Here is a 27,270-nt window from a genome sequence, read left to right as displayed (position 1 = left end):
AAAAAAAGTTTCCTGTTGCTTTTTTCTTTCTTAAACAAATAGGCAAAGAAAACAAAAACCAAGTGGGTTAAAGACATATCTCAGTGGCAGAGCCCTGGCTTTGATCTGGTACCCGAGTCCCTGACCCCCAACAAAAGCTGAGACCGAAAATGGAACTATCCAGGCATTTCGATCAGAAATGTAACTTGATTATTAACCAAAAGCATTTCTCAGGAGTGATTGCGTTAAATTTTTTTAGATTTAGAAAAGTGTCAAGTGTCTTTGAAGAACATGACTGTGTCTTCATTGGCAACTCAGACTTAAAAATAAATAAGAAAAAGGACTGGAGAGTATTAAGGGTTGTTTTTTGAGAGGAAAATGTCATATCTAGCTAGATAATTCTTATTTACATAATTTTTAGTCAAAAAATATAATTGAAATCTTCATGTAAATTTCAAGAACAAATACTGATACTGTGTCATATTTACTGTAGATCCAATTAAAATTGCCAAAGTTAAACTTAAAAAGAAAAAGAAAGAAATGTAACTCGACACAGCTGGCAGGGTGAGGGATGTGAACAGAGTCAGGTAGTGGCTGGCATAACCTTGCCTCCACCACATGATATCAGACCCTAAAAGTTTACCAGTTAGAGTTGATTTTGAAAAACACCACAATCGGTATTATTCCGCTCTACACAGACCAGAGGAAAGCCAAACAAAGTGACAAAGTGCCAGAGCTACTGAAAAGAATGGGACTTCCTCACTCCGCTTCTGTTCTCCATGGGGGCCTGGCTTTATTCAGGCCTCCTTTCAAACTAGCGTGTGAAGTAACTACTGTAAACCTTTGCCTGGCGCCAAAGGTCAAAGGGTTATCTGCAGATACCTGTGCTGTGGGCTTTTAGGGCGCACTGGCTTCTTCCTTCTTTCTTTTCTTTCTTTCTTTCTTTTTTCCCTAATCAAAAAGGAAAGCTTGTGAATCACATGGAGCTAATTTAGGTTCTGAAAAAACAAAGCTTCCATGTTGCCTGTGGATAAAGTGCTTTCCCGAGGGACGGGAGCAAACATTGGACTTTTCAGTTGTCCACAAAGAGACCAGATGCAGCGAGGCCCCTCCCACCACACAGCTGCTAAAACAGTAAAACTGTAAACTCACAAAAGGGAAGCCATTTAGGCAGATGCAATTTTGTTCTGGGGAGGGAAGAAACCTTTACTTTATTGGTTTTTGTGTTTTTGTTTTTAAGTAGCTAGAACACTGGGCTTCTGCTTACAGCTCACTTGATTAACTAGACAGCTTTTCAGGGAGGCTGTTAAGGCAGAACTTCAAAAGTCAGAGGTAAACCCCAGCAAATTCTGTTGACAAAGACTTCATTGGGTTTGACATTTTTGGAAAAGTGAACTGTTTTTAAAAGATAACTCTAACAACTTCATGAAAAATGGAATCTCTCCAAAATATTTTTTTGTTTTTGTTTTAGTATGAAATAAAGCCATGCACCTCACGGCCACAAGCTCAGTCTCATAACCAAACAATGCACAGCAGAAACTAGAGGGGCACTTCTCTCTGGGGTGGTGTCATGGTCTCACCTCTGCAGCGTGTAAAGGAAAAGCAACCAGTGCTTGATGCTGGCCTCAAGAATGCTTTCTACCGGCTGAAGAACTCAGCCATCTTCTGTGACTTGCTGGAAATCTGATTTAGAACAATCCTCTGCCAGAACAGGGCTAAGTCCAAACTTTTGTTTCTGTTTCTTTCTTTATCCATTATCTTTACTCTTTAAACTTTTTCATACATGCATATAATGTGTCTCCATCATAATCAACCTTCACCCCCACCTCCAGCTCCCTCATGCCTGCTGTATGTACATATGTATGCGAATATGTATGTACACATGTAAGTATGCATGTATTTTAACTCACTTGAGGTCAACTACTGCTGCCCACGGATGCTTAGGATGAGTCATCGGTTAAGGCATAGGGAATAATCTACCACCACTCTCAAAGAACAGAGCCACTTCATCCCCTAATAGCCACAAATGGCCACCCTGAACTTCCTATGTAGCTTCTAGAGGCGACGGGTACAGAGTCGGAGCTTAGAGTTGCATCAAACTCTGGCATCATCCACACATTAAGAATTCTGGTGGTCTTGGTGGTTTGGTTTTTTTGTTGTTTTGTTTTTAAGAACTCCCTTGAAAGATGTAGCTCAGAAAGAGATCACATCTGAAGTTTCACCTTCACACAGGAAAGAAACCTTCAGGGAGATTTACCCAAAATGCCCCTCAGTCCCCACCCCTTACTTAAATTTCTTTTTAAACAAGCCCTGATTGGTGTCTTCTGTTTAATCCTGTTATTTTCTCTCAGGGCAGCACTGCCAGATATACTGGGTCCTGCCAGGCATGGGTCACATAACTTCAATCCCAAATCCCGGCACTAGGGAGGCAGAGGTAGACAGCCTCTGAGTTTGAGGCTAGCCTGGCCTATAGAGTGAGCCCCAGGACAGCCAGGGAGACAGAGAGATGGTGCAAGCCAGAGGAAACCCTTCCGCCCTTTAATATTTTGTGTCCGATATTTGTCATAGCAATGAGAGAAATAACTAACATATCCACGGGACACTAAACCTTCCTGGACACGCTACTGAGGTGTGTCATGTTTGAAAGCTGAGTGCCTTTCCTTCTCCCCAGCCTGGGTGTTCTGAACGCTTTCCTCAAAATGCAGCAGTACCCACTCAGAGCTCCTCTGACCGGTCACATTTAGAAACGCTAACAGCTGCTGAGAACTGCTACTCTTTGTGCAGAAGGCTCCACAGTGAAAACTTACAAGTCTTCTGATTTAACTATCACCACAATAACACAACTCTGCTGTGTGTTGGTTTCCAGGCTGCCTCTAGGTGGGGAAGCCCAGTCCCTAAGGCAATCACTAAGCCGCTGGTCGTTTCCCTTCTGTGCACACAGGACTCTGAGGATGCCCCATGAAAGCAATCATCTGTGATGTCACCTTTTGTGAATGATGGCCCGTCACTCTGCAGAGTGCCGTGAGGGTCATCATGGCTGTTTTTTCTTGCCAGTACTGACGCAGCTTTTCACAATGCTCTTAAATAAATATTCTTTCTGTACACGGGAGTTGTTTCAGACAACTCTAAACTGAGCTTGCTACACCTTATGTGAGTCTAAGTTTGTGTGTGTGTGTGTGTGTGTGTGTGTGTGAGTGTGTGTATTTGTGTGTATGTGCTTGAGTGCAAGTTTGGAGTGGGTGTGGTGCTTGAAGTGTGTAGAGGAGGGTACTGGGTGTTTCCTTCCATACTTCACTGCTGTGTTTCCTGGAGGCAGGGTCTCTCATGGAACCTGGAGCTCAGGCTGGGTTCCTCAGCTAGGCTGCCCAGCCAGCAAACTCGGCCATTCCCGTCTTTGCCCCCACCTCACCCCCAGTTCTGGGGTACAGATATGCACAGCCCTGCAAGCCTTTAAAAACAGGTCCTTCAAAAAAAAATATGCATTACGTCCACCCTAAAATTAGAAATTCTGCTTTTCTGGAATCTAAAGAGATGGTTCAGGTACAAGAGTGTGTACTGATCTTTCAGAGACCTGGAGTTTGGTCCCAGTTCAATAACCATCTGTAACTCCAGGTCGAGGAGATGCAATGCCCTCTTCCGGCCTCTTTAGACATCAGTACTCATGATGTCCATATTCACACACACATATACATAGTTAAAAATAAAAGAAATCCTTTACGAAAACAATGTTTTTCTAGTGACTTCCATTTCTTAGGCAGTGGCTTCACAAACAGCACAGGCGCCAACTCCTCATCTGTGAGGACAGTGTGGATCCTGGAGTTCACTGCCAGGGGTTACTGAAGCTCACTGTCGGAATTTTCTAAATTTAGGTTGTTTTCTGACTTGCAAGACCAAGAATCTACTGTGACATAATCCCAGCAGTAGCCAAAGGGAGCAGAGCCTGCACCGGCCCCTTCGGGTAGACCTGCCGAGTTCCACCGAACACTGTGGGTCTGTGCTCCGCATTGCTGTGGAGGGTTGTGCAAACAGGAATGAAGGGCCAAGAGCCCATCACATGACTGAGTGGGCTGAAAAATATTTTTTTCTTGAGCGAGTACTAAAGGCTCCCAGGTTTACCTGGGGAGTTAAACACCACATTGTTCAAACTGTGAATTAATGAAATCCATTGTGAATTAATGAAATCCGTGGCTATTTGCTTATTCCCTTGCTCACTCCATGACACGAAACAGAATTTATTGGACACTGTCACAACTTCCTAATATGAGGGGCACCAAGCCTAGAATAATTAATTTTCCTCAGGGGACGGAATGTTCTGTTAGACTTGCCTTCGTCCTGGGAGATAACTAGCAAAGAAGTGATATGGTCAGATGCACAGTCACACTTGGCGTAAAGCCGGTAAACCGACGTGTCAATACGTTAATTACCCTTACACATGAAAGAGACAAATATGGAGGAGCCCCAAGTTCAGCATTTCAGTAAGTGTCCAGGCTATGCTGCCGGTCTCGTGGCAACATATTGAACATAAACTATATAAAGTCTGCACTTTATAAAATAGTAACACAGTCAGATAGATGCCTGTGACCCAGCATATGAGCTAAAAATGGTCTGTCAGGTGACACCCTGGCTTTCAACATTGTTATGTGGTGTTGTCTTCTACAAATGATTGGGATTCGTTTGTAGCCATGCCAGGACACGTCTGGTCTTTGAGTCACAGGCTGGACATGTCTAGATGCAATTGGTTGTAAAATTACTTTTAGAGGGAATACTATTGGGGGTGGAGAGTAATAACACATACCTATAACCTGAACATTTGAAAACTTCAGGCAGGAAGATCCTAAGTTCAAGTCCACCTTGGGTTACAGAGCCAGTCACATCTACCTTGAACTACAGAGTAAGAGATAAAGAAAGCAAGAGGGACGTGAGCCCTATAATCCACAAACACAAACAACACCCCTCCCGAAACCAGCCCAGCGTCAGAATATAGACTGCTGGCACTGAAACAGCCCAGCGTCAGAGAATATAGACTGCTGGCACTGAAGTGGATCACACAGCGGGTAAACAAACAAACAAAAAACAGCTCCAAACAATATAGCCTACTGCTTTGAAGCATGTCAAATTTCTATTTTTCTTCTTATTTTCAGTGTCCACAAATAAAGTGGTATTGGAAGACAGTCACCAATTTACGGGGTTTGATTTTTAGTGTTTGGTTTTGAGACAGGGTCTTCCCCTTTATTCCCACCCAATCCCAATCATGTGATGCCCCTGCTTCAGCCTCCTGAGTGCTGGGAAGGCAGGGTTGAGTTTTCTAAGGTGGCCTCTGTGTGACATTGGCAAAGCAAATTCCTGTGCCAGGCACTGCACAGACCACGGTGTAGGCTGTCATAAAGAGCACACACTGCTCTCCCAGAGAATCTGAGCTCGGTTCACAGCGCCTGCGCAGGATCGCTCACAACCACTTATCCTCCTGTTCCAAGGGACCCGAAACCTCTAGCTTCTGCAGACACTCACACTCACCTGCATATATCCCCTTCACTCTCTACATACACATAATAAAAAATAATAAAATAAAATCTTGACAAAACAAACAAACTACCATGGCTCACATAATGGCATCTCATTCTGTAGTCCAGACTGGCCTCAAGTTCCCAGCCATTCAGCCTTAGCCTCCTAAGGGCTGGGATTACAGGTTGAGCCAGCACTGCCAGCAAGCCTCTATTTCCTTAGGGTTTTATTTACTTTATTTTATGTGTATGGGAGTTTTGTCTCCGTGTATATCTATGCACCACATGCATGTCTGGTGTTAAAGGAATCCAGAAGAGGGTATCAAAACCCCTGGGACTAAAAGTTACAGACAATTGTAAGTTGCCATATGGATGCCGTGTACCTAACCCAGGTCTTCTGGAAGAGCATCCAGTGCTCTTAACAACTGAGCCATTTCTTCAACCTCAAGACCATTACTTGATGTGATCCTTACCAACCACAGCACTGCTGAGTCTGAAATGTCAAGTCTACTTAATTGTAATCCTTAAAAAGAAAAAACAAATCAGCTGTGTAAAAAGTCAGCTCTATAACCAGAAAAGAGAGTATGGGAATCCAAAGCACTCAGGAACTCTCAAGCAGGTACAAGAAACATTGAGTCAAAATGTAACTCTGTTCACAGATAGAAAACAAGGCATTATAAGAAGGGCTGGAGAGAGATGGCTCAGTGGGTAAGAGCACTGACTGCTCTTCCAGAGGTCCTGAGTTCAAATCCCAGCAACCACATGGTGGCTCACAACCATCTGTAATGGGATCTGATGCCCTCTTCTGGTGTGTCTGAAGACAGCTACAGTGTTCTCACTTTATTGAAGTAAATAAATAAATAGTTATTTAAAGAAAAAAGAAGTCTTGAATTTATGGGAGAGAGGGTCAGGGGAGCTAGAATAGCGAAGTCCCAAATGGTCTGCCCCCTCCCCAACCCCTTTCCTCTGCTTCTCCCCTGATTCCTTCTCTTTCCTGAACCTCATGAGACTAAGCCCCCTTGGGCTTTGGTGGGCCATATCTGAGTGGTTTATTTCATGACTGGGCCTTTTGTACCTAGATACTTAATTCTTTTTCTCTTTTCTGATTATTCTGTTATTCGTGCCTTCCTTCCTTTCCTTGGTGAAGTAAGAAGTGCCTCAGAGCCCCAGCCTCAGGACCACGCTCCCCTCAGGATGCTCTCACTGGTCCTATTTCTAAGCACTTTGAGTTAGGGCTCAGGGCTTCAACACCAGGGGTTTAGTGAAGACAAAAGAACTCAGGTCACAACACAGGCACAAAAGCTAAGTAAAGCCTTACTTTCTGGCTCATCAGGAGAAAATTTTGCTGACCTTTAGGTTAGATTCTCTATTCTCAAAGTGAAAGAAATGCAAAAAATTTAGGTTTCATCTCAACTCACTGAGTAAAATCTGGGGCTTAACACGATCTGTGGTTAATTTATACACGCACACACACACATACACATGCACACACACACACACACTATATCCCAAGAAATATTTATTTCCTAATGAAATAATTATGATAAAATATTATTTGAGTGAAGCTGGTTTGAGATAGCACAGTCCTGTAATCCTAGCGCATAACAAATGGAAACAGGAGGATCAGGAGTTCAAGTCCAACCTTGGACAAATTCCAAACTAATCATGGAACCCTGTGTACCCCCATCCCCACAGTCTATACACCATTACCACCATTAAAAAAAATAAGTAAATAAATGAACGAAAACAAAAAACTACTTGGGGATCTTTTTTTCAGGCACAGGCTCCACCCTGAGAGATCGACTCTTCCCCCTAGGCTGGGATCCAACCCAAGGCTGCATTTGTGCTACTTTCATGATCTGCCACTCTCAGGTCTGGAAAGGGATTTTTACAAATGGGATTCTGGCATCTCTTCGAGGCTTCAGATGCAGTCTGCAGACTGCTGCACTAGCCTCAACCTGAATTATTTCACTCCACCCTAACATTCTAACACAGACAGGATTGCTGCTGTTTCTAGCTAAAAGCTTAAGCAAAGAGTCAGGATTTGTCATCAAGTTGCACAGTTTGAAGTCATCTCTAGCAAGAGAGATGCGTCCGTAGCTGGTGTTCTTGTCTGAGCTGTCAGAATGCTGGAGAAGCTAGATTGTGGTGGAGAACTGACAGACACCTTCAGATTCCCAAGACGACTCTAGAAGACTCAACAGCGGGCAGGAATTTCCCAGATTGAAAGAGTGAATCAGAGGTGTACCTCTAGTTGCACTGGCTTGTGGAAACAGATACACTAACTTCAGAACTTAATGCTTCTTCTTTTGGCTGCTGAAAGGGGTTTGTAGGTAAAGGCACTTGCTGCCACACTCACAAGTTTTATCCCCAGACCCACGTGGTAGGGAAAAGAACTAACTGTTATCTGGTTTCCACAAGCACACCATGACGTGAGCATTCAAAATAAAAATAAATAAACGTAAATTTTATTATTGTAAAGCTGGGTGGTGGCGGCCCATATCTTTAATCCCATCATTCCAGAAGCACAGACTCGGGAAGTTCTCTGCTGAGTTCCAGGACAGCCTGCTCTACAGGACAGCCAGAGCTACATAGAGAAACCCTATCTAGAAAACAAAACAAACAAAAAACATAAGAAAACAAATAAGATCTTTTTCAATCTTCTGTCAGGGAACATAGATGTTCTATTAATTTTGTTTTTGTTTATTTTTGTGATAAATATTGCAAACATCTGTCTTGTAACTTGGATGAACTCAGAGAGGCAGGAAAGGCTGAGAATAAATCCTGGATCAGAGCACTGAGAAGGGCTCCTGCAAACGATGACACCACGAGCCTAAACCTTCTTCTCCTCCACAACACAAGCCAGATCGCAGGAAAGCAAACTGCATTCTAAAGTCAAACCTGAGCAAAGCAGAAGCATTCGATACTTCCTCCGGGCCCTCGAAAGTCATATCACACTTTATTTCTAAGTGCTGGGGATTGGACTCCAGCCCTTGTACATATAACGCCATTATACATTATATCAAACTATTATATTTTATACCATTCTATATTATATGCTATTATAATGATATATTTTATACATTGCATGTACACACACATATAAGCATTTATTATTTTATATTTTAATTTTTAAAGACATGAGAATTTATTTCAACCCGCAGACAAAGGAACTGAGTGAGCTCTGAGGTACTTGAGAAAAATGATTTAAAATATCTCCCACTAATAAACCCAATTAAATTCAGTTGACCAGGTTTTGGTGGGAACATTGTACAAGCAGCCAATTAAATAGCATTTGACTTCATCTTCCCTGTTTTAAGGGAATTGAACCTCGCATATCTTTTGTCATGTCAAATTAAAAAAAAAAAACACTAAAGGTATAAATCCTTTAATAAATGCTTTTCTGTCTTTTAGAACAAAGAGCTATGCATATTTCTAGGGAAACCATGTCCCAATGACATACTTTTTAAATTGAAAACTTAATTACCAGAAATGAACGCTGGGAGGGAGGGGTTCTAAAGGCATCAGAAGGGGTTAATGTGAAAATGAAATTTCGAGAAAGCAGTTTGTCATATGAAATGACACTCGATCAGCAAGTAGAAGCATGTGAATTCATTTCCAAGGCCACTTAGTGAAGCTGGGTCTACTCGGACCACCCTTCCCAAGCTGTGGCTCTGTGAAAGCCGGCATTCACCAGGCAAAGCACAGACAGGGTTCCCTTAACCTACTGCCCTCTGGACACATCACTCTCTGTTAAACAGGCAGCCACTGCCAGATGCTCTGGCTAAAAATGGTCCCAGATGGTCAGCTGTCCCCTCCATACAACACCCTACCCTTCCCTTCCCACGTCTTAACACTTGCCTGCCAAAAGCCTGGCCAGGCCCTGGTGGGAACTTAATAACAAAGATTAGAGTCGGGGTCTCAGGTTAGACGGCACCTTGGAGACAGTCCGCTCAACTGCTGAACACTACTTGAGCCCACACAAGTGCATCCCTGCCAGCCAGCCCCATGCAGAGGTCCTGAGCTTGCGGCCTAGGGGGGAAGTGCCTACAGGGCTGGGATGATGGGTGTGCACCCCCATGACCAGCTGACTGCCAAAGCCTGCAAGCAACACTTCTCTGCGTTTCTTCCACAAGCAGAATTTCTGCTATGTTTGTTTTCTAACCAGCCAGTTGACTCTTTAGTGTAAACTAGCTGGAATGTATACCCCAGAAACAGGTCGAGGATTAAATTTCTACTTCTACATATTTCAAGTTCTTTAACAATAAGGGGGGAAAAAACACCTCAAAGTACCGAGGTGAGTCTATAGATGCTTTTCTCGTATATTTTCGAATATTTATTCATTTCATACATATGAGTGTTTTGTCTGCATATGTCTATGTGGTATGTGTGTACCTGGCACCTTTGGAGGCCAGAAGAGGTTGTCAGATCTCCTGGGACTGGAGTTACAGATAGTTATGAGAGCTTGTGTCCTCTGGGACAGCAGCAAATGCTCCTAACCACTGAGCCATAGCTCTAGCTCCTAAAACGTATTTTTGTTTATGAGTCTGCACGAGTGTCTATGTGTCGGTGCAGGTGACCCCCTGGATTGGCACTTACAGGTGGTTGTGAGCTGCCATATGGATTCAGGGAGCCAGATTCAGGTCCTCTGCAAGAGTAGTACTTGCTTTTAACCGCAGAGCCAACTCCAGCCCCGATCTACGGCTTACATCAATTTTCTCACAGCCTGTTTCCTACTGGATACAAACCCAACAAGTCCCCTCTCATCAGCGATGAGCTCATGCAAAGGGAAGGCGAACTGAGAACCCGTAGAGGGACAGAAACAGGAAAGGGTTGGGGCTCTAGAGGCTGGGTTAACATCATCGTAAGCAGTAGATTAAAGAAGCTCGACCTGGACCATATGTCACTCCTCATCATTTATAAGCTTCATGACAGAGAGTGACAGTAAATTTATTTAACTGAATACAGATTAAATTAAAAATGGAATAACAAGATTACAAGCAAAACACCATCTGGAAAACTATGGCAAGGAACCAAGGGATGGATTTCTGTTCCTGCATTTGGGGACAGGTTTAGCATGTCCTAGTTACTCACATGAAGAGCACTAGGCCTCTCCCCTTACAGTCCTCCAAGAGTTAGCAATCTAAAAGGAAAAGCCACAGGGCTTCATAAACCCCTACTGTGTGCATAAGATGCTACAGCAGTCCAGTGGGTCTCTTTCGATCTCGCAGTGTGTCTGTCTGTGTCTCTGTCTCTGTGTGTTTCTATCTCCTCCAATCCCCGTCACTGAGGTGAGTAGTAAACTTAGGGTTTCCATGGATGCTACTCAGGCCCTCTACCACTGAGCCACCCCTAGCCCAGTTTCATAACTTATTAAACACAATTACATCATGGAGTTCTTTTCCCAAATAAGGGAAACAAACAAACAAGCCAGTGTCTCTGAAAACACAGATGAAGCCAAGCACAGGTCAATGTTTTATCCCCAATGTGTCTGAGTTCATGAAGTAATATTCATGGTCACGGCCTGGGATGGAGGCCATGGCATTATTACATATCGCTTATGTAAATTGCTTTATAAAACATAGCAACCAGACAATTTCTAAGTTAAACATACTTACTATCAATCAAGCATTTTGCAAAATCTTGACTTCACTCACAGTCTTTGTGTGTGTGTGTGTGAGTGTGTGTGTGTGTGTGTGTGAATAGACGTGTGTAAGTTTAAGTGTAGGTGTCCAGTGTCAGCACAGACGTGGCGGTCAGAAGATAACTTCTAGGAATCACTCTGACATTGGGGGATCGAATTCCAGTCATCAGGTGTGTACACCATGTGCTTGTGCCCACTACGCCATCCTGACAGACCCTACGCTCCTCGTCTACATCCATTGGATACCTACAACAACAAACCTAGAGCTCCCTGTATCAAAAGTGATGGTTAACAAGAGAAAAAGACTCCCAGAGCAGGAGGAAAAGAGGAAAGACAACATTTCAAGCTTAAGGAGAACTGTAAATGACAGAGAAATCCACTTTGGGTAGTACCATTCAACTCTCTTACACCCAATAACGGTCCTCAGACTGCCACAGCAGGAAGATCAAGGACCTGCATGATACAGACACACTCACCCAGGCCGCTGAGCGTATACAGCAGGTCACCGGTGTCTAGGAAGATAGGTCCATGTTCCTGCTGCCCTTCCTCTTTATAGAACAGCTTGTAGCCCCGAATGGCAGCCGGGTCCTCGGTATCTTGCAGCCACCTCACAGAGATGGTCGTACAATTCAGTGGTTCCAAATGCAGTTCGGGAGACTTAGGGGCTGGAAGAATTCACCAGACAGCACTGTGACAATCACCCACAGTCGGTAGGACATCAAAGAGCACCACACACTTCTCAGCTCCAAGCCAAGGTGACAAAGTCCAACCGTTACACTTTAACCCAATGTTCACAATTTCAGTAACAAGCCCGCAGGAAGGCTCAGTGGGTAAAGAGGGGTACCGCCAAATCTAACCAACTGAGTTCAAACTCCACACATGTGACTTTGACTATGTACACACGTACACACACACAAATATTACTTTCACAAATTTTATGACGATGTTAAGTTTAGGAATGGGATTTAAAATATGCTACCTAAAAGACTGTCATGTAAATCACAAGACATCTATATTTGTGTATGTAATAAAAGAGTCAACTGTGCAGTCTAATTTTTCCTGGAGAATATTTCTTGTCAAATGACAATAAACCAGTCATGTTGGATTCCTGTGTTTGGACCTGTCTCTCGAACTATTGATTTAAAACACTCAATACTATTCAGTAGGTCTCAGTTCCTACGCTCCCTCTGTATTCAGTCTGCCTGGGGCTGATCCAGCCATGACAATTTTGCTAAGCAAACTGTGTGATCAGCAGCTGGACCCACAGATAGACTTGGGGGGGAAAGGTGAATATCAAACAGAAACGTTTAATCATTTACTACATTTATTTATGAGCCCAGGGCCTTACATATGGTTAGGTGAGCACACCACTTACCACACTGTAGTCCCATTCCTCATTTTGCACTTTTTATTGGGGGGGGGATGGGTTCTCAGATCCCACACTGGCTTTAAGCTCAGTAACCACAGCCAGTGAACTTCTAACTCTCCCACCTCTGCTTCTCTCCAGAGTTGGAATTATGGGACAGCGGATGTGAGCCACTAGACATGGTGTAAGATATTCCAGGTGCTGAACTCAGGGCTTTGTGCATGTTAGGAAATCACTCTACCAACTGTGTGCCAGTCTCAAGGGAAGGCTTAGGACTTTTCAATGAAGTTCATAGTCTATGCATTATTTGCAAACGTAAATTTTAAAACTAAAATTTAAAATATGGGCTGGAGAGAGGACTCCGCAGTTAAGAGCATGGGTTGCACTTCCAGAGGATCAGAGTTCGAATCCCAGCACCCACTTGTCAACTCCTAACAATCAGTTACTCAGTTCCAGGGCTCTGACACCTTCTTTTGGCCTCTGTGGGCACTACACACCCAGTGGTACACAGATGTGCATGCGGGGAAAACACCCATACACATAAAACATAAAATAAGAATCTTAACGTATATACTTATATCAACATTAGACATAAGAGTACATGTAAGAAAGAGTGAAACATAATTCAAAAGTAAAAACATTCCTTCTCTTCCTAAACAGTCCTTGGGAGGTGTTACCTTTCACGCTTGTGGCTTTGGGCGTCCTGTGTGACGTCCACACCGATGACTCTCCCAGCCCCACGCGGGTAGCGGCAGTAATCCGGACCAGATAGACACTGTCTGGCTTCAGACCTTCCAGAAGGTACTCGTGCACAGTCCCCGGGAGCTCTACAACTTGGATGGCATTCTCGGTGCTCAGGCGGAAGGACAGCCGGTACAGCACCACTTGGCCCCGCCGGTACTTGGCCGGGATTGGCAGCCAGGAGACGAGAATGTCTGTGGGACTTCGACTCGTCAAGCTAATTTCGGGAGGTCTTAGGGGCACTAGTGAAATGAGAGAATACGTTGTTCACAAAGATTTAGAATCATTATTTATGGAATCCTTTTAATGGCAATGCAGGACATGGTCACATTGGAGATGCTTCGGGCTGGAGCAGGGGTTCTCAGTGACGCCAACTTCCGGCCGGACAGGAAACGCAAGGAGGGCGCTACAAATGTATGGCCGCCATTGGCTGTGATGAATATGGGCATATTTGCTAATCATATGTGAAAAAAAAAAAAGTCTACCAAAATCCCTCTGAAGCAAAGGCAAGTGTGTCACGGAAAATCGAGGAAGCCCGGAACCTATAATTGCAACTGAGAAGTCTTTGAGCCTCACCTTAAAAATGAATGTGAGTTGTACTTAATACATAAATTATTATATTTATTTATTTGTGTGTAGCATGCCGATGTTGTATGGCAGCTTCCTCTGAATTAAGTCTGGGCAGGAAAAGTGTCAAGTCTGTTAAGGTCAGGCTTGGAGGACGCTCCAAGGCCCCTTTATAAATGGAATAATCAACGGCCAGGGAAGGAGGCACTGAGCAGAGTGGACTCTTGCCTAGAAAATCTCATACTATTATTTTAAAACCATTTACTATCCTTTAAAAAGAGCTGTTTTATGAGTACCAGTGATTGTCTGTACCATGTGCATGCAGAGCCCCCGAAGTCAGAGGACATCGGACCCCCTGGAACTGAAGTTAGAGCCAATTTTCAGTCTCTCTCACCCTCTCCCTTCCCTCTTCTCCTCCTTCTTCTCTCCCTCCCTCCCTCTCATTCTTCTCTCCCTCCCTCCCTCCCTCCCTCCCTCTCTCTCTCTCTCTCTCTCTCTCTCTCTCTGAACATCCATATCCTCTTCAAAAGCAACAAGTATTCGTAACTGCTAAGCCATCTCTCCATCTCCCATAAAACCCATGTTCTATCTATTATTCTGGCAACCTAATTAGAACATACAAAGAAAGTGTTCAGGGTTTTTTGCCTTTTTGCTTTGTTTTTTGGTTGTGGCTCTGGGGGTCAACCAATGTAGGCAAGCACTCTATCACTGAGACACATCCCCAGCCCAATGTAAAACTTAATTACTCTTAAAATTTATATTATAAATCATAAATAAAAGGTGCCCTAAGAGCCAGAAAGATGGCTCATTAATAAAGCCTGATGACTGGATATAATCCTGAGACATACACAAAAGGAGGGACAGGATCAGAACCAATCCCATGAACTGCTCTCTGGCCTAAATACAGACACTGTGGTAAATGCATCTACAAATAAATAAATAAGTAAATAAATAAATATTTTAAGTGCTCTTTATCAGGGCCAGGGAGATGTCTGAGCATTTAAGCACACATACTAATCTTATATGTAACCCAAGTTTGGTTTCCAGCACCCACAGTGAGTGGCTCACAGCCACTTCTAACTCCAGCTCCAGAGAATAGAGTGCCCTCTCTGAATACTGTACACACACACACACACACACACACACACACACACACACACACAGAGTATTTTCTGAAGTATCATTTATCATGTTATGGCAAAAACCAAGGCTGAGACTTGGGGGAGCAACAGGCCTGTGGTTTCACATGACTGTTTTCATTTAATCAGACAGACTCATCTACTGAAAGTTACCAACTCTGCACAAGTTCACACTTGATAACCCAGAATTGCACTTTCTTACCATCTTCTAGCGTGTTCTGTGTCACATGATCCGACATCTGGCTGGCTCCCATTGGCATGTATGCCACAATGTAGAAAGTATAGTTGCTATCAGGTTCCAAGTCATCGATGATATAATGAGTTGTGTCATTTCCAAGGACCACCTGATATTCCTCGTTATTTAAACCTAGACCAAAGTATTCATGTTTTAAAATGACAAATATTCAGCCAGGTGGTAGTGGCAGATGAATCTCTATGAGCTTAAAGCCAGCCTGGTCTACAGAGGGAGTCCAGGACAGCCAAGGCTACACCGAGAAACTCTATCTCCCAAACAACAAACAGCAATAATAATTAAAAAGACCAATATTCAAAATAAACTTAGCAAAGCCATTTCCCCTCATGATTATCTCTGTTGTCTTCTATAACCCAGCATACAAAACCCTTCAGTGCACAGAAAGCTCCTTATTGCCTAAAAGTCATCAGGTTTTCTGTCAAAAAAAATGGCTGGATCATTTCCTGAATTGAGCCCATCTTCTCCAAAGGTATTTACCATCAACTTAAAGCAGGTCAGGGCTGACAGGGCCGTAAGGAACAGTGAGAGAGGAGAGGCCAGTACAGCAGGACCCTGTAATGCATCAAGCAAACGACCCAGCTTAAACCCCAGCTTTCTGTGGAACAGAGAGACAGTGGCGCATGCCGAGAATCTGCTTTTTAAAAAAACAAACTAAATGAAAAGTTGGGCTGCTGAGCTTCTCGTTCTGCCCTTGGAGAACATATTACATGGGCCAACACGGGGCTTTTTTTTTTTTTTTTTTTTTTTTTTTTTTTTTTTTTTTAATACTAAAAACAAAACGGAAGAATAAACTCAGAATGTTTTGTCCCATGGTGAATGTTCAGTTTTTTAAAGAGGGGGACAAATTCTCAGGGACTCTTAATAAACTATGCAAGGCAAGGTACAGAAGAGGATTTGTCTGTGTGGGCTTAATTCCTGTGGTGCAGACCTGGAGAAAGGAGCCAAGGCACTGCCAGCCACTGTGCGCAGTCACAGGCCGTGCTTGTCAACTCTGTCAGCCCGCTCTGGGCGCCAGCCCCTTCTCCCTGCACTGGATTTATAAACAAAACAGAAGGCACATTCCAGCACAGAGTTTTCCCACATTTCTGAATTAACTTCATAGCATTTTAATTAGACAAGATTAAAGGCGTTTCACAACACACTGGCTAATGGCTCGTTAATTAGGAACTGCATAGTACAATTTCTGACCTACTAGACAAAGTCCTTGAGTTCAAATTAAAAAGCCTTGTTCTGCCCCTGAATGGAATGCTGAGTGGCACGCAGGGGCTCTAAGGACACCGGCACAATAGCGAACAAGCATGGGCCCCGCCAAGCCAGCCTTCCTTTCACCTTCCTAAGTCAGCAGAGAGAATGAACGCACTCCAGCATGCTCTTAACTGAACATTCTTCTTGCGACCAGGACCCTTGATTTACATTCAAAATATCTCTTTTCAAAACACTGCTGCAGAGTGTAAAACCCAGCATCAGCACCTGGTGTTAGCATCACACTGTTCTTTGAATGTGCCCCCCAGTTATAATGTAAGCTGCAGAAAACCAGACCGCTTCTGTACTAGCATTCATAAACCGAGTCAATGGAGAAATCGTTGTGAATAGTTTTTCTGTTTCTACAGCAGTTTTGCCTAACAGTAAAGTTAAAAAAAAATTTTCGTAATCACCAAAACGAGACCAGTAATCGGAACCAGTAATACCTACATGTATGTATGTGTACCAAAGGATGCCAGAGAGAGTGCTGGATCCCTTAGGGCTAGAGCCACAGGCAGTAAGTCACCTGGTATGGGCTCTGAGAATGGAACCACAGCAAGTTCCATAAGCGCTGAGCTGTCTCTCCAGCTCCTGATGTTTAATGTGACACAGGAAAGGAAATATCACAAGAATGTCTTGTTCAACGTTTTTTATAATGTTTTCTTCTTTGGGCGGTACTGGGGATTGAGCCTAGGGCCTTATCCATGCTGTTCAAGATGTCTACCACTAAGCTGCATCCCACCCTACTGTGCTTACTTTTCTGTCAAAATGAAAATATTCAACATATATAGAATTTTAAATTGCAGAATTTAGCCAGGTAGTGGGGCATGCCTCTAATCCCAGCACTCAGGAGCAAAGTAGATGGATCTGTGAGTTCAAAACCAGCCTGGTCTACAAAGTAAGTTCTGGGACAGCCAGGGCTACACAGAGAAAACCCTGTCTAAATTAAATAAATAAATAAAAACAAATAAACAAAACAAAATGTAGAATCTTGTATGCTTACATCCCCCTAAAAATTAGCACACTAGCTGAACATGGTAATCCATGTCCTTGATCCCAGTACTCAGGAGGCAAGTGAATCTCTGTGAGTTCAAGACCAGCTGATCTACATGGTGAATTCCAGGCCAGACAGGGCTACAAAGTGAGATCGTATCTCGAAACAACTATCATTCTCCTTAAGAACATCTTGTAAAACCAGCTGGCTTTGCTCTCTACAAAGCCACTATAGCAGGATTTGTCTGACTGTTGATATTGTGCCCAAGAAGAGTATGGGGAGGGTCACGTACCTTCACATAAGTATTTGTGTCCAGCTACAGCCTGCAAGGAGTGCAAGCAACTTGACCTTAATTGTACATGGCCTCAAGGTCTCAGGAAGGAGCTAGAGTATAGAGTTTGGAGAAGACTTGGGCAAAGGGAGAGGGAGTGCCATTATCTGTGGGATAAAGACTCTGTGTGTGACACTTGGGGGCTATTTCTGCCCCTGTCAGTAACTCCACTCCCATTCTCTCCGCAAGCCCTGTAACCTCAGTGTGGAACAGATCTTTGTTTTGTCATTGGACCTTAAAAAGAGAAAGAAGTTAATGTTCTACAGGTCCACAGGGTGAAAATTCCCTTGACAGTAACGTAAGCTTTTACTTATTCTGAAGACAAATATTTCCTTTAATTTGGGTTTGGTGAAGCTAGGGACTCATATAGCCCAGGTTGGCTTCAAATTTGCTATGTAGTCAAAGACGGCCTTGAATTCCTGAATTGCCTGCCTCTCGTGCCCAAGTGTTAGTATCAGAGGTATGAGCCATCACATCAGGTCTCTGTAGTTCTGGGGATCACATGTGTGCCAGGCAAGCACTTTACCCATCAAGCCCTGAAAAGAAACCCATGACAGCAAACGGTGCTTTACTAAGGTTTTGCAAGCTGCTTACCTTCCGCCTTCATGTAGTGAACCGAGTAGGCAATGACCTTGTCTGAGTTGTACAGCGGTCTCTCCCAAGCAAGAAGGATGGCAGAGCTTGACATGGTCTCAGCATGCACATTGTAGGGAGCACTGGGTCTGTCTTCCGACATGACCACCGTCAGTCTGGCTCGAGACAGAACTGAGCCTTGGCTGTTTTCAGCCATGCACTGATAGATAGCATCGTCTTCCGGGATGATCTGATTAATGACCAATTTGCTGAGGAAAGAAAGAAGTATTTATATCCACAAAATAATCCTAAGAATGACATCCAAAAGCTACTGTTAAATGCACCTTTCATATGCTGAGAACAAACAGCTCTAATTAAAAAATAATCTTCATTGATTACTTAAAATTACTCTGATTTATATTTTCAGCCAACATTAGCATTCATGGTAGCCAGATTTTCTTTGCTTCAATTGTTTTTTTTTTTAAAATGGCTTTTAGTAAGAAAGCTACTATTCTATTTATTTATTTATTATTTATTACTCTATTCTACAGTTCATACTTAACTCATAATACACATATAAAGTTCAGAGCAACAGAAAAGCAATTAGTGTTAACTGTCTAGATTATGTGGCGATTTAATGTTACTGTAGCCATTTCATGCAAAAATTATTAAAGGCATTATTTTATTTAAAACAGTAGCAGAGTAGCATAGTTTACCTGTTGTACATTTTAATTCTGCCGTTTGAATGTATCCTTCTCCCGTTTTTCAACCAGGACATTTTGGGTGAGGGAATTCCTTCTGCTTGACACACAAACCGTGCAGTGCCAGCCCGAGGCCTTGTTAAACTCTCAGGCCATTCGACAAATGAAGGAGGAGCTATTTTATAGGGAAAAATAAATCTGTGGCTTCAATAGGAATGATGAGAACAAGTGAAGAAAGAATACAAAAATGAGACGAGTCCCATGTACAAAGATGTCTAACAGACTGGCTCTCCTATAGTGAGCTAGGTGATGGCCGCTTTCATCGTCAACTTGATACAACCTAAAATCACTTAGGAGCTGAGTCTCAGTGAGGGCCTCTCTACATTGGGTTGGCCTGTGGAGGCCTGGCTTTCTGGTATGGGAAGACACAGTCCCATACCACTGTAGGTGGGACCATTCCCTAGGCAGGAAATCCTGACCTGTACTGAGTGGAGAAATCAAACTGAGCAAAAGCAAGTAAGTGAGCATGCATGCATTCTTCTCCTGGTTATGGATTGGATGAGAATAGCTTTTTGAAGTTTCTTTGACTTCTCCACAATGATGACCAGTAATCTGGAAGTAATTATAAGCTAAAATTAACCCTTTCTCCTCTGAGGGAGGGGGACTTAGGGGTAAGGTATTTTATCTCAGCAATAGAAACAAAACAAGGAGAGTGCTTCTTTCTTATGTTCAGCATCTACTTTCCCTCACTGAGACCACCTGTGAACACACAGTCAGTACGTATACCCAACACCCATCTAATCTAAACCCAATGGGAGGACACTCACGAACACGTACAGTCACTGAGTTTAATTTCACACTGTTAAATGTGTGTAGACATGATGGATGACAAGGGAGGCGTAAATAAGAAGCATGGAACTATACACACAAACATGGTGACTTCAGCATGACTCTACAGCGGTACTTTAACACAGGAGTTTAATTTTTTTCCTTTACAGTGCTCTGTGAACTTTACAACACTTATTATTAGCCTCCCTATCACTGCTGCCAAACTCCAGTTACCAGTAAGCTATATGGGGCTGGAGGATGCCTCAGTGGTTAAGAACACCTGATGTTCCTACAGAGAGCACAAGTTCAATTCCCAACACCCACATGGGGCAGCTTACAACCTCCTGTAACTCCAGCTCCAGGGGATAGCCTCTTTAGGAACTGCAATGACATGTGTGTATAGATATGTGTACACACACACACACACACACACACACACTCAAACACACACACACAGACAATTCAAGACGAAGCCTTACAAAAGAAAACCAAGGAAGAAATTAAAATGGCAAACATTAAAACACAAACTTCTCTGATTACCGAAAAAATGCATACCTAACACAGTTAACGTTGCCATAGCAACTGTAAAGTTTCGAGTGCCTGGGGTGGTGGCCCGACAAACATACACTCCAGCATGCTGTAGCTTGACATCCGATATAATGAGATTGCCATTTCCAAGTACCCGAGTATTGAAGACATCAATGGACTTGTGATCTAGTTCAAAGAGAACAGGGAAGTTGAAACAAGGCACTTCACTTGAAATTATACAAAAAGCTCACTATCCCTGAGATCAGTCATTAAAAAGTAGCAATTTCGGACTAAAAAGATGGCTCAGTGGTTAAGAGCACTGACTGCTCTTCCAGAGGTCCTGAGTTCAATTCTCAACAACCATATGGTGGCTCACAACCATCTGTAATGGGGTCTGATGCACTCTTTTGGTGTGTCTGAAGACAGCTACAGTGTATTCATATACATAGAATAAATAAATCTGTAAAAAAAAAAGAAAGTAGCAATTTCTCTGGTGCATAAGCTCTCCATAGGTTGCAAAACTAAAACGAAGTTGCTCAGATGCAGCTGCTAAATATGTGTCTTGTCTATGAAATACACATTTTGTCAGTCTCATTAACAGGAATAGGGGACAAGGTAAGGACTCCCTTGACTCCCACTCCCAAGGGTGTTGGCTTACCAAGACGGCTCCAGGAAATGATGGGTTTGGGATAGCCTGTGGCCATGCACTCTAGCACCACCGTCTGATGCAGAGACGCTGTTACGTTCTGTGGACTGGCTACGATGGTTGGCGTGTAGAAGGATCTGGTCTCATTAGCTTTGGGCAGGAAAAGGCAGAATACATAAATAAATCACAAGAAGCATATTAAAACACTGATTCTTATTTACTTTTTCATTTATTCTTTCCTTTTTTTTTTTTTTTTTGAGATAGGATCTCATATAGCCTAGGCTAGCCTCCAATTCCCAATATTACTAAGATCTTCTGACTCCTGGTCTCTAGAGAGTGCTGGGATTCCAGTGAGTGTCACCCCACCCTGCTTACGTTTTTTATCCTGTTCATTTTCTCTGCCTCTCAGTCTTTTCGTTCCTTCCTCCCCTAACCTCCCTTCCTTTCTTCCTTCTTTCCTTCCTGTGTGTATGAGGCCAGAGGAGGGCATCAGTTAGCCTGCTTTGTCATTCTCTATTTTATTCCTGTGAGACAGGGTCCCTCACTGATCCTGGGGCTGGGCTCTTAGCCAGGAGGCTACTACACCCTTCCTGCCTCTAGTCCCAGAGCTAGGGGTTAAGGGCACATGGCTTCTATGTGGTGCTGGGACAGGAACTCAGGGTCTCATGTTTGTACAAATGTCCTTACAAAGCCACCTGTCCAGCTCTTGCCTTTTATATATGTTTGTTTTGTTTTTCAAGACATGGTTTCTCTATGTAGCCTTGGTTGTCCTAAAACACTCTATAGACCAGGCTGGCCTTGAACTCAGAGATTTGCCTGCCTCTGCCTCCTGAGTGTTGGGATTAAAGCGCACACCACTACCACCTTGCTCTTTCTTCCTTCTCCTCTTTCTTTCTTAAAGACTGATTGATTGACTGACTGATTGATAGATTGATTTAATGTATATGAGTAAATTGTAGCTGTCTTCAGACACAGCAGAAGAGGTCATTGGATCTCATTACAGATGGTTATGAGCCACCATGTGGTTGCTGAGAATTGAACTCAGGACCTTTGAGAAGAGCAGTCAGTGCTCTTAACCGCTGAGCCATTTTTGCAGCCCCTTTCCTTCTTTTTTTGAAATAAGATTTTTTTTTAAGTTCTACTGAGGTCTAACTCACATCATATACAATTCACCAACAGGATGTGTTTAACTCAATGGTTTTTTAGAATTTTCAGTTCTGTAACTATTACAGTAAATTCTAGAATGTTTTTTTTAAATTATCCCTGCTGTTGCACAGTAATTTCCTCAGAGACTGAAACATTCTATCCTTCAGGGAAGCTCATTGCCACCAAAAGGAAAGAACGCAAAATAGCTTAGGAAGTCCCTGAAACTGCTTGGATTCACTATGCCCCTCCTACCCCAAGAGTATCTACGGTAAGGACTGCTGAGGCTCTCTCTCAGAGAAGCCAGTCTACAATGGAGGCTCTTAGACAAGCCCAGCCACCTGGAAAAGATAGGGATCAGTGAGATCCCTGGGACAGATAGGTTACAACAGTGAGTCACTTGGAAAGGTCACTCTCCAACTTCCTGAGCTGCCTGGAGGCTGTGCAGCGTGCCCCAGGCCCCAGCTTTGGTGATTTGTCATGCACTTTCGGATGTGTGCCTGGGTGACACAGATGCCTTTGAGTTATTTCTGCTCCTGTAAGTAACCTCTCACCCACATTCCTATAAGTAACCCCAACAAAACCCATTGCTTCACCAAGCTGGACTTTGGTGGTATTAGTACTTTGGTCTGTAATAGAATCCCTATTTGGGGTGCATGTGTCTCCCCAGAGGAATAGTCTGTCCCACAACACCTCCAGATGCATATTTATTAGCAGTTAATTCTTAAGTGTAGGAGTATCCTATCAGAAACTGCTCTTCCAGAGGTCCTGAGTTCAATTCCCAGCAACCACATTGTGGTTCACAACCATCTGTAATGAGATCTGATGCCCTCTTCTGAGGACAGCTACAGTGTACTTACATACATAAAATAAAGAAATCTTTTTTTAAAAGTGAAAAATGTGTAAAGCAAGCATTCAATGGTCTAAACAGATTACAGTCCAAACGTGGCTGTAATCCCAACCCTGTGGGAGGCACAAGAAAAAGGGATACAAATTCAAGGCTAGGATGAGATACGGAGTTAAGTCTCTGCCTGAAAACATCAAACCCAAACCAAATCTGTTACAAAAATGTAAATATCATCAAAATGCTGACAGAGAGTTGTTACAGCCAGAAGGAAAGCAGACGGGACAGTCAAAATTCTCGGAAAAACGGGAGAAAACAAACAAAACCACTGGTGTGGTACCTGGGACGATGGTTAGCGAGGCCTCCATGCTTTTCCGCTTGTGAGCTATAGTAGCAGCAACGCAGCGGTATTTCCCAGCATCCTCCGGTCCAGCGTCATAGATCTGCAGCACCCCTGAAGGCAGGGCAGTCACCCTGTCGAGACAAGAACCGTAACCGAACGTGCCGTAGCTCTTTATAGCTGCTAAATATAAATGCTGACGTGAATGGACCCGTTCAACCTTTTTAACCATGCTGGGAACAATACCATAAAGATCTTTGTAACATATTAGCCTCTGCTGGGGTGTGGTGAGCACCAGCCTGGCACATAGGAAGCGCGGGGTACAGTCCCCAGCCCTGGCAAACAACACTAGTAAAAACACTAGCCCGATTCTATTTCATCTGGGTCATGACAGGTCTCTGAGATGTGAACGGTTCTGCAGCACACTGTCTGTAAAATTCTGCACGCTAATTTTACAAATGAGGTCCTGTTGACATTCTTCTGTCGATTTAGCTGATAGTGTCTAAGGTCTTAGGATGAGCTATTCTCGAAATCCTGACCTTTTTTTTAAGACCTCGCTAAGAGCTATTTATTATTCTCCATGACACGGCCTCTGAAACAGGGTCACAGCCCCACGTAGGATCACAAAAACTGAACGTGTGGAGTCATAAAAAACTGGCCAAAGCAAAACATGTCTTCACATGCAACAAGAAAGGCCAATTCAACATGAAACATGCAGTGAGCTGCTTCCGGTAAGCTGACATGTGCTGCGGCATGTGACTTCACTTCTGAACACGCCACATGCACACATCACACTGGACACACTGTCACACACAGCACCACTGAACACTGAGATAGCCAGGCTCAGATTCAAAACCACTATGTGTTATGAAATGCAGTGTTTTAACTAAATATACAAAGTTTTCTGTCCTTCATGAGACATAATGGCCTAAGTAGGGAAAACAAATACTTATAATAATTTAGCAGCGTGTAAGTATCAAATAAGAATCTCTTTGGACTGCACTGTGCTAGGCCGCTTGACCTTAAGATGAGTAAACACTGTTTGAGTCCAAAAAAACTGATAAACAGCTGGGCACTGGTGCCGTACACCTTCAATCTCAACACTAGGGAGATGAATCTCTGAGTTCCAGGCCAGCCTGGTCTACAGAGCAAGTTCCAGGATGGCCAGGGCTACCCAGAGAGCTACCTGTGTCTGAAGAACAAAAAGAAAGGACAAAAGATTTAAGATATTCTTGAGTTAGACATGTTCTTCCCCTTCAATAAAATACTTTGAAATTGTTCCCCTATCTTGGTGTTCTACCATTTCAAACAAATGACTTTTGTATACTTCAAAGCAGGCAGAAATCAAAACTTTTTTTAAACGTTTATTTTGTGTATTTGCACATATATCTGAGTATGTGTTCATGTACCATCTGTCTGCTCGGCTGAGAGCAGACCAGAGGTACCAAACCTCTTGAAATTAGAGTTACAGGTCAGTGTGAGCTTTAATGTGGGTGCTAAGAGCTGAACCCAGATGCTCTACAAGACAAGCAAGTCCTTTGACTCACTGATCCATCTCTCCAGTCATAATGATGGGATTCTTCACCCAAGTTAGAAATGTCTTAGGCTATCAATTACTGCCACCCTAAATGAAAAGGAACCCCACCATGTCTTCTGCCTCTGACATTTCCCCCTGTGATGTCTTCAGCACTTGTGTGTCACATCCCAACAGAAATGCTGCATTTACCTGTCCATGGTCACAGGCAGGGCTGTCCTATTAAATTCCCACGTTATAACTGCAGGGGGTGTTGATGAAATCTTGCATGAAAACCTAGCAACACCACCTTCATGGACTTCAGTAGACACTGGATGGACTTCAAACGCAGAGATAGCTAGGACAAAATTGGACAAATTAGAATAAGCACACAGAGATGACTTAATGAATAATTTGAAAATAGGAAAGGGGCACAAATTGGGGAGTCTCTTTTTCCTTGAACTTAAAACTCTGAACATAGTCTCAGGAAACTATTAGAGAGAAAACATAAAGAAATAACTGTAAGAAAAGTAATTATCCAAAATACTATGTAATTATACACTCTACAGTACAGTACAAACCTAATCATACTGGATATCGGAAAGAAGGGAAATTAAAGACAAACTAGGGTTGGAGAGTCAGCTCAGAAGTTAAGAGCAAGTATTGCTCTTGCAGAGGAGCTGCGTTTGATACCTGAAACCCTCACCAGGCAGCTCACAAGTGCTTGTAACTCTGGCTCTCACACACATGCATATCATACACATACAGACAGACACACGCACGCAATTAAAAATAAAATATTTTTTTCAAAATAAAATAAAGAAAACTATCCAGATCAAAGTATCTCTGTGGATTGGCTTTTGAAAACCCCATTGAATTCCAAAGTGGAGAATATACAATTAGAGGCCAGCGGAGCAATATAAGACAAGCACAAAGGAAAAGAACAGGACCATGTGCTCACAGGATGTGAAGAAACAGGAAGAATGTCATAGTTGTTTCAGAAGAAGCCAGCAGTGCCTCAGGATGAACCAAAAAGAGGAGTCTCACAAGTCCAGTGGGATTTAAAGAGCAGCGGAGAGCCAGAATACTGAATGCTCAGGGGGAAGGTGGGACCACGGCATGAGTGAGGAAGACGAGGGAGAGCAAAAGCTCACGAATTTCCAAAGCGGAGATAAGTCTTGAAGTGTTGATGTTTCTGGGGCAGATTATTTTTTCCTATACTACACAGTCTTCAAGGAGCCATCCCCAATGTCTACAGTTCTGCATGTTGATGGAGTCCAGACATCAGGAGCGAAGTGACCTTCCCCTCAGCTAAGCTCTCCAAGACACAAAGACAGGACCCTGAGGATGGACTAACTCCCTTCCTGAGACTCCAGTTCAAAATGCCTTCACAGTTAATCAATAGAGACAGAAATCAGAAAGAAAATGTGAAGAAGCAGGGGTTAGACTCTATTAGATTAGAAAGGGTAAAAGGGCAGAAGGCTGCCAAATTCTGCCTGGGGCTCAACTGTATATTTCTGTAGACAGCTTACTGGTCTTTAGAGGACTATGGTAGTCAAAATATTATCAGACGGATTTACTTTCAAAACTCTGAAATAAGGTTAAGTTACTCTTCATTCGTGTCAGTAAGAAATATTTTTATTCCTGTGGAAAAGCAGCACACAGTAGAACCTCAGAGTAAAAACCATTTTCAAAATAACCATCATCTGCCTTCTTAGGTTTCTTTTCTCTTGGGTATATAGAGTTTTTCTGAGATCTACAAGGGGGGAACGTGTTGCAGCAGACCCAGTCAATTCTGAGGCACATGATCTCATTAAGCAAAGTAAAGAGATTTATACAAGTATAAAACAAGAGTAAGTGTGGAGAGATGGCTCAGTGGGTAAGAGCACTGGCTGCTCTTGCAGACTACCTGGGTTGAGCTCCAAGCACCTATATCAAGTGATTCACACTGTCTTTAACTCCAATTTAAGAAGACCTTGTGCCCTCTTCAGGTCTCCTTAAAAAGTTTTAAAAGTGTAAAGAGTAACACCAAAAGTTGTAGAACCACTGTCCAAGCACATCAGGTTCTAACTACCAATACACATTTCCTTTACAGAAACAACTCGTTTTGTTTATTCTGTGTGTACTGGGGTCGGAGGAGCACGTGACACAGCATGAATATGAATTCACGGAGAAACTAGTGGGAGCTGGATTTTTCCGTCCACCATGGTGGTCCTGAGATCAAACTCAGGAACTCCAGCCTGGCAGCAAGCACCTTTACCCACTAAGCCATCTTGCTGGCCCCTGCAGACCACCACTGCTATTCCCTGCTAAAGAAGGGAAGCTGGGGCTGGGAGATGGCTGGTCAACGTCTGCTGGCCAGGCTTGAGATGATCCTGAAAAGCACACGGAAAGCTG

The 27,270-nt window shown here is 43.2% G+C and overlaps 1 protein-coding gene across 1 annotated transcript in view; it reads right to left on the bottom strand.

Moving 5' to 3' along the window:
- The window catches only part of PRTG (protogenin), a gene marked incomplete at both ends in the record, with an annotated part of 92,309 nt that overhangs the window by 33,593 nt on the left and 31,446 nt on the right, over positions 1–27,270 (bottom strand). Inside the window, 9 exons of the mRNA XM_080934337.1 lie at positions 11,601–11,789; positions 13,168–13,473; positions 15,140–15,304; positions 18,352–18,599; positions 19,047–19,206; positions 20,415–20,573; positions 21,046–21,183; positions 23,361–23,494; positions 25,087–25,231. Of these exons, the coding sequence (XP_080790463.1) occupies positions 11,601–11,789; positions 13,168–13,473; positions 15,140–15,304; positions 18,352–18,599; positions 19,047–19,206; positions 20,415–20,573; positions 21,046–21,183; positions 23,361–23,494; positions 25,087–25,231 (1,644 nt within the window). The remainder of the gene's footprint in view (positions 1–11,600; positions 11,790–13,167; positions 13,474–15,139; positions 15,305–18,351; positions 18,600–19,046; positions 19,207–20,414; positions 20,574–21,045; positions 21,184–23,360; positions 23,495–25,086; positions 25,232–27,270) is intronic.

Source organism: Micromys minutus (genome assembly GCF_963924665.1).
Source record: "Micromys minutus genome assembly, chromosome: 21".
Classification (NCBI taxonomy): Eukaryota; Metazoa; Chordata; class Mammalia; order Rodentia; family Muridae; genus Micromys; species Micromys minutus.
The sequence above is the reverse complement of the archived record's forward strand: the minus strand, read 5'-3'. Positions and strand labels throughout refer to the sequence as shown.